Below are 13,100 nucleotides of genomic sequence, written 5' to 3' on the forward strand. Positions count from 1 at the left end.
GTATACAGAAGTAAACACCACATAGAGACACTGTATGTCAGTCAATGCTCTAACTGAAGGAGATGAGTGGATAAGTGCAACTTGTTGTGAACAGTGATTATACAATGGAAATGTTCAAGTGATTGTGCTAATGTGAATTTGAAGCATCTCTGAACAACCGAGTGCAATGCATGACCTATCTGCTGTACTGTTGAACTTGTTTACATACTTTATACTGCCATTCTTAGAGATGTCCTTGGGCTGCTCAGCTGACAGAGGAGGTATAGGGAGGAGGGAGGCAGGCAGGCAGGAAGAACATCCAGTGCACTGGCAGTCTTGTTGATTTTTTCTTGTTGTTTTTTTACTGGCGGTCCTGTTTGCTCCACAACGTTTTCTTAATGAATCTCTTAACCAACCTTTTAATCAAAAGATCTTAATCAAAGTGAAATGATTTAATTGTAAGAATTGTGTCAACTTTTACTGGGCTCTTTTTTGCCCAATAGTATTGTATATATCTCTAAGTTTATTATCTCCATTGATCTCCATTTGATTCCATTACCTTGTATGTCACTATGCCCACACAATGCTCAATGAAGTCTGTCATGACACCTGCATGAATGAACTGCATGACAAATAGTCTGATTCCCTGTCAATAACTATAACCCAGAGTTTGTCTATACCAGATCACATGGTCAGAATAACCTCCTGTCCCCATTAGTATTACAGTACTTGGGGCCTGTCCATAGCCAACACCCTGACAGTGATATTCTCACTACTGATTACCATTCAGGGAGAGGAACAACACTTCATCATGATGGGAGCTAATGAACCCAGTGAGACAGGGATCTAACACTTACTCCCTCTCTGTCCCCCTCGGTTTTCATAACCACTAATTGGAGCTGTCAATCACATGTGGGTCTCCATGACAACCGAGGGGGGACCAATGGGATGGGTGTTGTTGAATAATCCAGATATAAATCATGAATTATACAGGGGGACTTAGACTGATAGTCAGTGGAGTGTGTTTTCTTTATGTGGCTGGATATTTGATGTGTGTTTGCATAGAGATGTGAGTAGAACATGCAGAGAATACAATGGTAAGGAAAGATACCGACTGTGCAGAATATGGAATGTACTCACGATCTCAAACATGAGTAATTTCATGACTTTGTGACTCCTGTCCAAGTAGCAAACCTAGATAAACACACTAGATAAAAATGAGGTTTCTTGGCTATTCTTGCAGCGTCTATTTTAGTGATGTTCAGAAGTAGAAATGGGCCAGCCAAGACAGCCAGCCACCCACCTGTGGCCTACCTGTTACCTACCTGTTAGCTACCTGGAAGCCTGTAGTTCTCAAACTTCTTTGCAATGTGACCCACATCTACAGGTAACTTCCAACATAAAGGAAACACCAACATAAAGTGTCTTAATAGGGCTTTGGACCACCACAAGCCAGAACAGCTTCAATGCACGTTGGCATAGATTCTACAAGTGTCTAGAACTCTATTGGAGGGATGTGACACCATTCTTCCATTAGAACTTTCATAATTTGTTGTTTTGTTGATGATGGTGGAAAACGCTGTTTCAGGCTCCGCTTCAGAATCTCCCATAAGTGTTAAAATGGGTTGATATCTGGTGACTGAGATTGCCATGGCACATGTTTTACAGTGAGGGAAAAAAGTATTTGATCCCCTGCTGATTTTGTACATTTGCCAACTGACAAAGACATGATCAGTCTATACTTTGAATGGTAGGTTTATTTGAACTGTGAGAGACATAATAACAACAAAAAAATCCAGAAAAACGCATGTCAAAAATTTTATAAATTGATTTGCATTTTAATGAGGGAAATAAGTATTTGACCCTCTCTCAATCAGTAAGATTTCTGGCTCCCAGGTGTCTTTTATACAGGTAACGAGCTGAGATTAGGAGCACACTCTTAAAGGGAGTGCTCCTAATCTCAGCTTGTTACCTGTATAAAAGACGCCTGTCCACAGAAGCAATCAATCAATCAGATTCCAAACTCTCCACAATGGCCAAGACCAAAGAGCTCTCCAATGATGTCAGGGACAAGATTGTAGACCTACACAAGGCTGGAATGGGCTACAAGACCATCGCCAAGCAGCTTGGTGAGAAGGTTACAACAGTTGGTGCGATTATTCGCAAATGGAAGAAACACAAAAGAACTGTCAATCTCCCTCGGCCTGGGGCTCCATGCAAGATCTCACCTCGTGGAGTTGCAATGATCATGAGAACGGTGAGGAATCAGCCCAGAACTACACTGGAGGATCTTGTCAAGGATCTCAAGGCAGCTGGGACCATAGTCACCAAGAAAACAATTGGTAACACACTACACCGTGAAGGACTGAAATCCTGCAGCGCCCGCAAGGTCCCCCTGCTCAAGAAAGCACATATACAGGCCCATCTGAAGTTTGCCAATGAACATCTAAATGATTCAGATGAGAACTGGGTGAAAGTGTTGTGGTCAGATGAGACCAAAATCGAGCTCTTTGCCATCAACTCAACTCGCTGTGTTTGGAGGAGGAGAAATGCTGCCTATGACCCCAAGAACACCATCCCCACCGTCAAACATGGAGGTGGAAACGTTATGCTTTGGGGGTGTTTTTCTGCTAAGGGGACAGGACAACTTCACCGCATCAAAGGGACGATGGACGGGGCCATGTACCGTCAAATCTTGGGTGAGAACCTCCTTCCCTCAGCCAGGGCATTGAAAATGGGTTGTGGATGGGTATTCCAGCATGACAATGACCCAAAACACACGGCCAAGGCAACAAAGGAGTGGCTCAAGAAGAGGCACATTAAGGTCCTGGAGTGGCCTAGCCAGTCTCCAGACCTTAATCCCATAGAAATTCTGTGGAGGGAGCTGAAGGTTCGAGTTGCCAAACGTCAGCCTCGAAACCTTTATGACTTGGAGAAGATCTGCAGAGAGGAGTGGGACAAAATGCCTCCTGAGATGTGTGCAAACCCGGTGGCCAACTACAAGAAACATCTGACCTCTGTGATTGCCAACAAGGGTTTTGCCACCAAGTACTAAGTCATGTTTTGCAGAGGGGTCAAATACTTATTTCCCTCATTAAAATGCAAATCAATTTATAATATTTCTGACATGCATTTTTCTGGATTTTGTTGTTGTTATTCTGTCTCTCACTGTTCAAATAAACCTACCATTAAAATTATAGACTGATCATGTCTTTGTCAGTGGGCAAACATACAAAATCAGTAGGGGATCAAATACTTTTTTCCCTCACTGTACATCTTTTTCATGCTCATCAAACCATTCAGTGACCACTCATGCCCTGTTGGTGGGGGCATTGTCATCATATGGGGGCATAGCCATGGTAGCCAAAATAATGGCCTGCCCAGGATACATGACCCTAAGCATGCTGGGATGTTAATAGCTTAATTAACTCAGGAACCACACCTGTGTGGAAGCACCTGCTTTCAATATACTTTGTATCCCTAATTTACTCATGTAATGTTTCCATTATTTTGACAGTTACCTGTAGCTTTTATAGTTCTGGTACACCACACAATGGTTATGTAAAGCATTTTGTGCAGACAAACTTACCAAACATATCTGTTGTATCACAGCCATTGTACATCTGTTTTGCAACCAGGAACATGCTCTTTCTCCCCTATCATTGATAAGGTCGCCCCATCTCCGTTACCTACCTAGTCGTAATTATATACCCCCACCCCTCGTTCACTACTTCTCCTCTGGGGTTCCCTATATGGAGCACTAAATGGAATCAGTTCTGAGAGAGAGAGAGAGAGAGAGAGAGAGAGAGAGAGAGAGAGAGAGAGAGAGAGAGAGAGAGAGAGAGAGAGAGAGAGAGAGAGAGAGAGAGAGAGAGAGAGAGAGAGAGAGAGAGAGAGAGAGAGAGAGAGAGAGAGAGAGAGAGAGAGAGAGAGGATTCAGATATAAAAGGGGTAGAATGAGAAAAATTAATGAAAAAGGAGGACAGAGGGGGACTATCTGGACTAACTGTCTTCATACACATAGTACATGCTAAATAGGCTATAAACTTTGACTACACTAGCATGTTTTCATAGAGACATCCCCTAAAGGGAATGTTCCAGTGGCAACAGCCCACAACTCTAATCAGTATGAGGTGCTGATGATGTATTATATCCTAAGTGCTTTGGGTATTCCCATTTTCAGCAGTAATCAGAAAACGGAGTGGGAAATTGGACCAGATACTTGGCTCTCACCATTGGGGAATACTGACTAGAATAGACTGGAATGAGTTCCAATTCTCCATCGGAATAGAGAATTGAGAACAGTGGAACTAGGACTGTTCAGTAATTCTCTGGTTCCATGGAGAGAGAGAGCTTTCTGACTGTCAGCTATAGCGAGAGGAAGACATTGTCTGTCACAACACAAAAAATACTGTTAATCCTGGCTTGTATAACTATGTGACTAGCATTCAAATGACATGCAGATTGAATAGAGAGCCGATGGTGAAGGATTGTATGATGTGACTAGAGAGTCTATAGAAAGATGAACTCACTGTCATAGGTACAGTCGTTAGGGTGGTGTGCGTGTGTGTGTGTACCTGCTGCATGCAAACCAGTGTGTGTGTATAAGTACGTTTATGTATATTGTGTAATAATGTGACAGGTGAGTCAACAGGGAGAGATCGAGCAGTCTCGGAGGTTGAGGTGATTAATGTAGCGTGGTGTGTGACACTCCTATCTCCTCTACAGAGACTGACAGGGACAGGTTGATGGATGGGTGTCAGGGTGAGATGGATGGCCTCCTGCAGGGGGCTCTCCTACCTAGGGATCCAGGAAGTGCAGACACAGGAGTGGTGGGACTAGGATATTTCTCACAGCGTGAATAGTTTAACATGATGAGGACAAATGAAAGTCAGGGACAGAAACTTAGTCTGAGTGGATGGCACCCTGTGGAGAGGAAGGTTGTCTCGTCATCCTCAGCTCAGTTTCTTTCCATCGTTCCTTTCGCCCTTTCTCCCTATATTATTTCCTACTTTCTCTCCGCCTTACTTACTTCCGTCATTTCTTCCTTATTTCCTTCCTCCCTTCCTTCCTATTTTCTTTCCATCCTACTGTCCTTTCTTCTTCCCATCACTCCTTCCCTTTGGCGTTTTAACTTGGTGTGCCATTCGCATCTTATTTAGACACACAACACATATTTTAATGATCCTTTCAATCACGTACATACTAGCAATGGGGGGAAAAAATCGATGCAGTTACATATTGGGATATTATTTTTGACGATATATCGTATCGTTTTGACAATATCGCAATGTTGTTTTTGCGCTGGTTAGCTGTACCTGCACCAAAACAGTATTTTTCCTTCATAGCTTGTTCTCCATCTTATTTTTAAATAGGCAGCCAATTTGTTGTCAGCACTTTTGTTTCCATGACTAATCAAAGAAAGCTAATTTTCACATGTCTCTCTCTTGTCCCTCTGCAGCAGATATATGGTGAGCAATATGTTTGGAACATCGTATCGCAATAAAATCACAGTATTGAATCGCAACGCATATAGAATCGTAAGAATCGTGAGAATCACAATACATATCGTATCGTCACCTAAGTATCGTGATAACATTGTGTGGTGAGGTCCCCTGGCTATTCCCAGCCCTAATACATCAGTGGAGGCTGCTGAGGGGAGGACAGCTCATAATAATGGCTGGAATGGAGTCAATGGAATGGTATCAACCACATCAAACACATGGTTTCCATGTGTTTGATACCATTCCATTGACTCCATTCCAGCCATTATTATGAGCCGTCCTCCCCTCAGCACCCTCCACTGTAATACATCAAAACATGGGCCACCATGACATACATTAGCTATACAAGAGAGCGTGTTACCTAGAATAGATTCCATAAGTGATCTTCGTAGAGAAGATTCCTGGGGTTTATGGTGGAGAGACTGTATGAGGTGTCACTTGTCAGATTAATCCACAGCGGAGCCATAAACCTTGAGTGTCACATTCACAAGATTTAAGATGCACAGATATTAGCGCCGAAGCCAGTATGAGGCATGTTGTAAACGAACATCATGTATTCATGAGCTGGGTTTCTGTGTTGAGGTTTTATGCAGGGCACTTTATTTCCGAGTGCTGTTTTCTGGTCACACATGATGGTCATGAATAAGCATCTGTTCTCTTTGCAGAGAGTGGCTGTCAGAGAGAAAGGGGTTATGCTGGTGTGTGTTAAACAGTACATTTTCCGACTCCCATTCAGGATGTGTATTCATCTATAAACTGGATGTTTTTTTTGTGTTCGTTTTATTGCTTTTTGAGGAATGAGGATGTGTGTGCTTTTATAGGAATAGTCTCCTACATCATAGTGCCACGTTAAATCATTGTTTTCTAAAATTGCACCTGGTTTTATAGCTTTCCCATGTGATTATGGTTTTTATACAGATGTAGGATCTTAATTTGAGCCAGTTTGCTACAGCAGGAAAATAATCCTGCAGCAACAGGAAATGTGAATTATTATGTGGATTATAATTAATGGACATTTTTGTAAGGGTTGATACATTTTGGGGGAAATCAAGTCAAAAATGTCAAAGTGAAAATTACAAACTTCAGAAGCCTTTTAAAATCTCAAATACATTACACGTTTTCCTGCATTGCAGGAAAGTTCTCCTGCAACAGGGTGCTCAAATGAAGACACTCCATCTGTATGCAACACTAGCCTTTTGTGTTCTATATTGTTTGCTACAGTCCATGTACATTCCATGTTATTATTGTCATTTACCACTCTATTGTTGCCTCACGGTTTTCCTCTCTTCTCTTCCACAGACTCACGTCTCTCCAGCAGATCCTGTTACTTCCTAACCAATCAATCCACAAGACCTCCCATCGTAGAGAGTAAGAGTATGAGGAATAGCTGTTTCACTCACCACGGCAGTCCAACAGGAAGTGACAAGACATGGCGACTCTGCTAATCACCATGACGACCATACAGCTGTGACTGGCTGTGTGAAGCCCCTCCCTCTTTTTCTACACCCAAGCTAAACCCCTCTCCCCTTTCTGAGGACAACCTAGCTACCCCAGTCCATCCCCCACGCTCTTTCTCCTTTAAAACCTCTCCATCCCTTATTTCAATCCCACGTTTCCTCCATCTTAACAACACCTCCCTCTTCATTCGTCCTCCTCCTCCTTCCTCCATCATCATGCTTAGCAGGCTTCGCACTCACTCCTCCTCCTCCTCCTCCTCCTCCTCCACCTCCTCTCCATCCACCCCCATCCTCCTCATCCTTCCCTCTCTCCTCCTCTTCCTCCACCTCCCGAGCCTGGTCTGGGGGGACTGCTGGCTGATCGAGGGGGACAAGGGCTACGTGTGGCTAGCCATCTGCAGCCAGAACCAGCCTCCATACGAGACCATCCCCCAACACATCAATAATACGGTCCACGACCTGAGGCTCAACGAGAACAAGCTCAAGATGATCCCCTACACCTCCATGTACCGCTTCACCAACCTCACGGACCTCAACCTCACCAAGAACGAGATCTCCTACATCGAGGATGGGGCCTTCGCTCAACAGGCCAATCTACAGGTACACTGGGTGGTGGGTTGGTGGATGGATTGGTGGGAGGGTGGGTGGGTGGGTGGGTGGGTGGGTGGGTGGGAGGATTGATTGATTGATTCAATCTTGACGTAATCCTTTGTGGTTCTCTCCTAGGTCCTCCAGCTGGGCTACAACAAGCTGACCAACCTGACAGAAGCCATGATGAGGGGCCTGGGACGGCTGCAGTGCCTCTTCCTCCAGCACAACCTCATAGAGGTGTGGCATTGGTTGAATTTAGTTTATTTATGTAGTTTTAAAGTATTTCAGTGCTACTATTTACTAAAGATAAATTGATATTATTCTGTATGTACAACATGGTTCAGATTTTTTAAAAATATATTGCTTTCTGTCTCTCTCCGTTCTCATCAAGGTCATTGGCAACAATGCATTGGATGAGTGCCTCAGTCTCAACAGCATTGACCTGTCGTCCAATAAGCTGGCCCGCCTCGAACCGTCCACCTTTACCATTTTGAACCGCCTCATGGTGTGTGAGCTGGCTGGGAACCCCTTCCACTGTGGCTGTGACTTGTACAACTTCCTCACCTGGCTGGAGGCCTTCAATAACGTCACACACACCTACGACCGGCTGCAGTGCGAGACCCCCAGGGAGATGTTTGGCTACCCACTCCTGAGTCCCATTGCGTCTGGCAACGTCGGGCACAACGCTCGGACGATTCTGTCCTCTGTCTGCCGGGACGGGGTCTTCATCCCTGGGATGACGTCTCTCCCGCCGGACTCAGATTCCTCCGGAATGGGCCCGGACATGTTTGACCGCGTGGGTCCGTACCACCAGCCCACCACCTCGTCTTCCTCCACGGAGCACAGCTTCAGCCCCAGCATCAAGCTCCACCACGTGTCCCTCTTCACGGCCTCTATCATGGTCCAGATCCCCAGACCTTACAGCAAGATGTACATCCTGGTGCAGTACAACAACACCTTTGTCTCTGACGTAATGAACCTGAAGCTCAAAAAGGAGATGATCACGCTGAACAAGCTGAAGCCACACACCAACTACACCTTCTGCGTGGCCTCCATCCGGATCTCCCAGCGCTACAACCACACCTGCCTCCAGTTCTCCACCCGAGCCCAGAACCCTGACGACATGCCGCCAAAACCTTCTACCACCACCCACTACATATTGACCATTGTGGGCTGCCTCTTAGGGATGCTCTGCATCCTGGGCCTCATCTACTATTGTCTGAGGAAGAAGAGGAGGCATGAGGAGAAGCAGAAGTCCATCTGTGTGAAGAAGACTATTCTAGAAATGAGGTATGGTCCGGACGTGGCGGCGGCCGTGGGGAACGACCCGTCTGCGGTGCAGAAGCTCCAAGAGCAGGCCCAGGGTCAGGGCCACCACCAGTACCAGCACCACACGCACGGGGGCAAGCTGCCTATGTCTGCCTCCTCCTCCTCGGGCATGCTCCACTCCGCCAACACCTCTTCATCTAGACTCTCCTCCATCCCTCAGGATAAGATGGCCACGGCCTTCTCCGAGGCCATGCTGACCAGCAAAGGCAACTACATGGACGTGAGGACAGACGGGGTGATGAGAGATGGAGGGATTGGAGGAGGACAGGGAGGGATGAGGGATGAGGATCTAAGAGAGGAGGACGGGACGGACTTTGGGGAGGATTCGGACGACGACGGGCGAGGCTCGGCCTCGGAGATCTCCACCATCGCCATGGAGGTGGATAAGGTCAACCAGATCATCAATAACTGCATCGACGCCCTGAAGCTGGACTCTGTCATGGCCGCCTCCTCCACCGCCTCTTCCACCACCACCACCACCTCCTACCCCACCTCCCCGCCGCCCACCTACACTTCCTCCTTGACCCGTGGCCTCATCCCCCTCTCCCCTGGCGTCAATGAGACCTGCCCGGGCCTGCCCTCCCCTACCACCAAGATCCCCCCTCCACCGCCGCTCCCCTTCTCCGTCCCTCTCTCGGAGCGTCCGGGGATCAGCGGCGGGGGGTTTGTGTCGCCCCCCTACCGGCCCCCTCCCCCTGCGTCCACTGTGCGCCCCATCCAGAAGCAGATGAGCGCTGATGCTGCGGTGGTGATCAGCACCGTGAAGAAGCAGTGCAGTACCTCGTCCTGCAACTCCATGGGACGTGACCGGGAACGAGGGACCGGAGGAGGAGGACGGGTCTACAGCCTGGACATCCACGAGCCCCGCAGCCCAGACCCCTGCCAGCAGTACACAGGAGAGAGAGGCAGCCCCGTGGGGTGTGGAGAGCCCCTGGAGCGGCTGCCTCTGGTGGGGAGCGGCGGGGGAGGAGGTGGGGGTGGTGGTGGGTGTGGTAGTGGAGGTGGTGGTGGTGTTGATGGTATTACCAACCAGAATCACCAGCACCACCAGCAGCAACAGCAGCAGCAGCAGCAGGGACAGGGACAGGGGCAGGGTCAGCAGGAGGACTACCACTGCTCAGAGCACCGCCACTCCGTCCCGGCCCTGTACTACGAGGGCTCCCACCAGGGTTCGCCGCACCAGAGGGCCTCCTTCCTCAAGCCCCTGACCCGCTCCCGCCGTGACGCCGCCTCCTACTCGCAGCTCTCACCTTCCCGCCACCAAAACTACTCTGGGTACTCCTCCAGCCCTGAGTATTCCTCGGAGAGCTCCCTGAGGATCTGGGAGAGGTTCCGGCCCTACAGGAAGGGCCAGCGGGATGAGTCGTGCTACGTCACGGCCGGGAACGCCTTAAGGAAGAAGGTGCAGTTCGCCAAAGGGGAGGACCTCCACGACATCCTTGACTACTGGAAGGGCGTGTCAGCCCAGCAGAAGCTGTGAAAGGAAGACAGGAAGTGAGAGTGAGACATTGTGGTAAATTGAGTTTTGAGTAATGATTCTCTTGTTGATCCCGGTGAACCGCCAATTTGAGATGCCAGCCGAAGGAAAAAGAGAGAAAATGAAATGAATGAGGGTGATGAAAGAGTTGAGTCTGACGGAGCCTGATTCATTTACAGTAGGTTTCATTGATCCGTGTTATCATCAGCAGGACCAGAGCTGAGAGAGATGATAGTACAGCAGGGTCGTTGTGACAGTGAATGGAGTGGACAGTAGCACTACTTCTGGAACCTTCTCATCCTCTTTGCAGTTATAATTAGAGACAGGGAGCCCAGGCCAACCATCCAATCAGTATTCAGTGAACACTTCATGTGGAATTCACTTGTTGGAGTGTCATTCTCTGTGCCACGCTTTCATCTGTGTGTAGCGACAGGAACTCAGATGAAGTAACGCATGTTTGTGTCTGCGTCGAGTGTATGCGTGTGACATCGAGTGTACTGTATGTGTGTGTGTCTGTGTGTGTGTGTGGTATGAGTCAGTCTAAACTCCTACACATGTTTTTTGGCGCATGTAGGGCGAGGAGATAATGTGTGTGTCTGTGTTGGTGAGACAGAAACACAGTGAGATAATATACCCAGAGAGAGAGAAAGAAAAAGAGAAAGAGAGGAGAGAGAGAGAGAGAGAGAGAGAGAGAGAGAGAGAGAGAGAGAGAGAGAGATACAAAGGGGGGAAAACATTGTGATTTTGAACAAAGCTGTCAAGCAGTCTCTCCCTCCTATCCCTGAGATCCACCCTGCTATTGGATACTGCACAACCATTTGCATTTCAATAGTGGCTGTCACAGACACACAGTCACACAGACACACAGCAAGCGGAGAGGAATAAAAAGGAAAAACTGAAAACACTGAAGGAGTCTTTACGGTGTGAGGATGCAGGCTTTGGTTGTGTCTCAAATGCCATCCTATTCCCTGTATAGTGCACTACTTTTGACCAGGGCCTATGGAATAGGCTGCCATTTGGGATGCAGGCTTAGGGTCTTCAGTCAGCCACAGCACAGGACTAGCCAACCAGGCAGGCAGGGTAACGTACTGTGAAGATAGGGAATTTACACAGCAGTGTTAAACAGTAGCCCCGCCCCAAGAGCAGAGACATGCAGCTAGGAGCAATAGGGAGGAGTAGGAGGTATTTGGCCCTGCATGCTGATATATGATCAGACATTTAACCTGGACCCTGTGAATGTGAATCATATTGTGAAAAGCTGTATTGTTGTTATAGGTATCTGGGGTAGGGGTCGCTGTGACTCACAAGGTTCTATTGATAGATAAAGAGAGAGATGGAGAGAGATGGAGAGACCCACAAACACAGAGAGAGATAAAAATACAGTAAAAAAGAGAGAGGGGAGAGAGATACATTCTGCGTATTGTGCATATTCATGTAAGCAGATTAATGTGGTTTAACAGAGATAAAATACAAACCATTTGCATCATTTGATGTGAGCACTTTGTGTGCTGCTGTCAATCCTTTTGTCTCGATGAATGTGGCTTGAAACGTCCATGCCACATTTAATAATGTGATCTAAAATGGATCATTGTTTTTCACTGGCGACCCACTTCACACACGTTTACCCACACAGTTACACTGTAAAGCAGTTATAGCTCACGGGAATACTGTCCCTCTTATTTCATAGAAACTGAATGAGGGGCGGAGAAAGAAGGTACACCTTTAATTAACACCAACACCTCTTTTTGGATATTAACACCATGAATGTCCACTTTAATTAGACACACTAATTAGCAATTAAACAAGACTGTGTCATGGGGAGGTTGTGTGTGTGTGTGGTTGTGTGTGTGTGTGTGTGTGTGTGTGTGTGTGTGTGTGTGTGTGTGTGCACGCACGCTCGTGTGTGTGTGTATAGGGTCGGTCAATATGCATCGGTGGGTTGTGTGTAGAGTGTTTAATCTAAGCTAATTGAATTAGATCTGCCTGCCTGGCTCGAAAGTTGATTAGGAGTCTGTTGTTTTATGCCCTTAGGGTCATTGACCTTCTGTAGCCTATCGATCCGAGGCTAAGTTATCCACAATATGGGATTGGAATATTGACAGGCAAGTGTGGAGAAATGCACAAACAAGGACAGAACAGCTCATATCCACCTACACACACATACACACACACACACACACACACACACACACACAGAGAGAGAGATATATAGAGAGGGCACATTCACCTAATCCACTTCAATGCATGACCCAGCTGTTAACCTTTTCAGTGGAGTGACCTGTATATATTAATACTATAGGAGGCAGTCTGACATTGTAACAGCTGGCTGCTTATCAAGGACCAGTGTTGGGGATTAGTGAACTACATGTAGTCCAACTAGTAATTAAACTACATTTTGCAGTAGCTTGGTGGTAGTTGAATTAAATTCAGTAGTCTTCAGTAGTTCATTACTTTTCTGCCATGTAGCGGTCTAGCTAACTACTGGAACTACACACTACGTTTTTTGCAAAAATAAAAGGAAATATGGCATCAGATCTGCCTAATTCTCACTTGAAACATCGTTTTTGTGTTTAATAGGATAAATTACACATTCTGTTAACATCTGACTACAGAGTGATCTGTTCTTGCTATTTGTATTCTATGACATTTCAGATTTAGATATAATTTTTCATGAAGTAGTTTGGATGTAGTGAACTGCTTTTAAAAGTTACTTTAGTTAGTAAACTATAAACTATTTCTTAAGGGTTGCTTTAGTGTAGCTTA

General features: G+C 46.5%; 1 protein-coding gene across 1 annotated transcript; it reads left to right on the forward strand.

Annotated features, from left to right (window-relative positions):
• Positions 1 to 7,156: 7,156 nt before the first annotated feature.
• LOC311147407 (protein phosphatase 1 regulatory subunit 29-like) lies at positions 7,157 to 10,340 on the forward strand (the record flags this gene model as incomplete). The annotated part of the gene is made up of 3 exons (XM_084184107.1): positions 7,157 to 7,540; positions 7,667 to 7,768; positions 7,923 to 10,340. The coding sequence occupies 3 exons, from the start codon at positions 7,157 to 7,159 to the stop codon at positions 10,338 to 10,340; spliced, it is 2,904 nt and encodes a 967-aa protein (XP_084040233.1).
• Between the last annotated feature and the right edge of the window lie 2,760 nt (positions 10,341 to 13,100).

The sequence above is a fragment of the Coregonus lavaretus genome (assembly GCF_964263955.1).
Source record: "Coregonus lavaretus genome assembly, chromosome: 2".
In the NCBI taxonomy this organism is placed as follows: Eukaryota; Metazoa; Chordata; class Actinopteri; order Salmoniformes; family Salmonidae; genus Coregonus; species Coregonus lavaretus.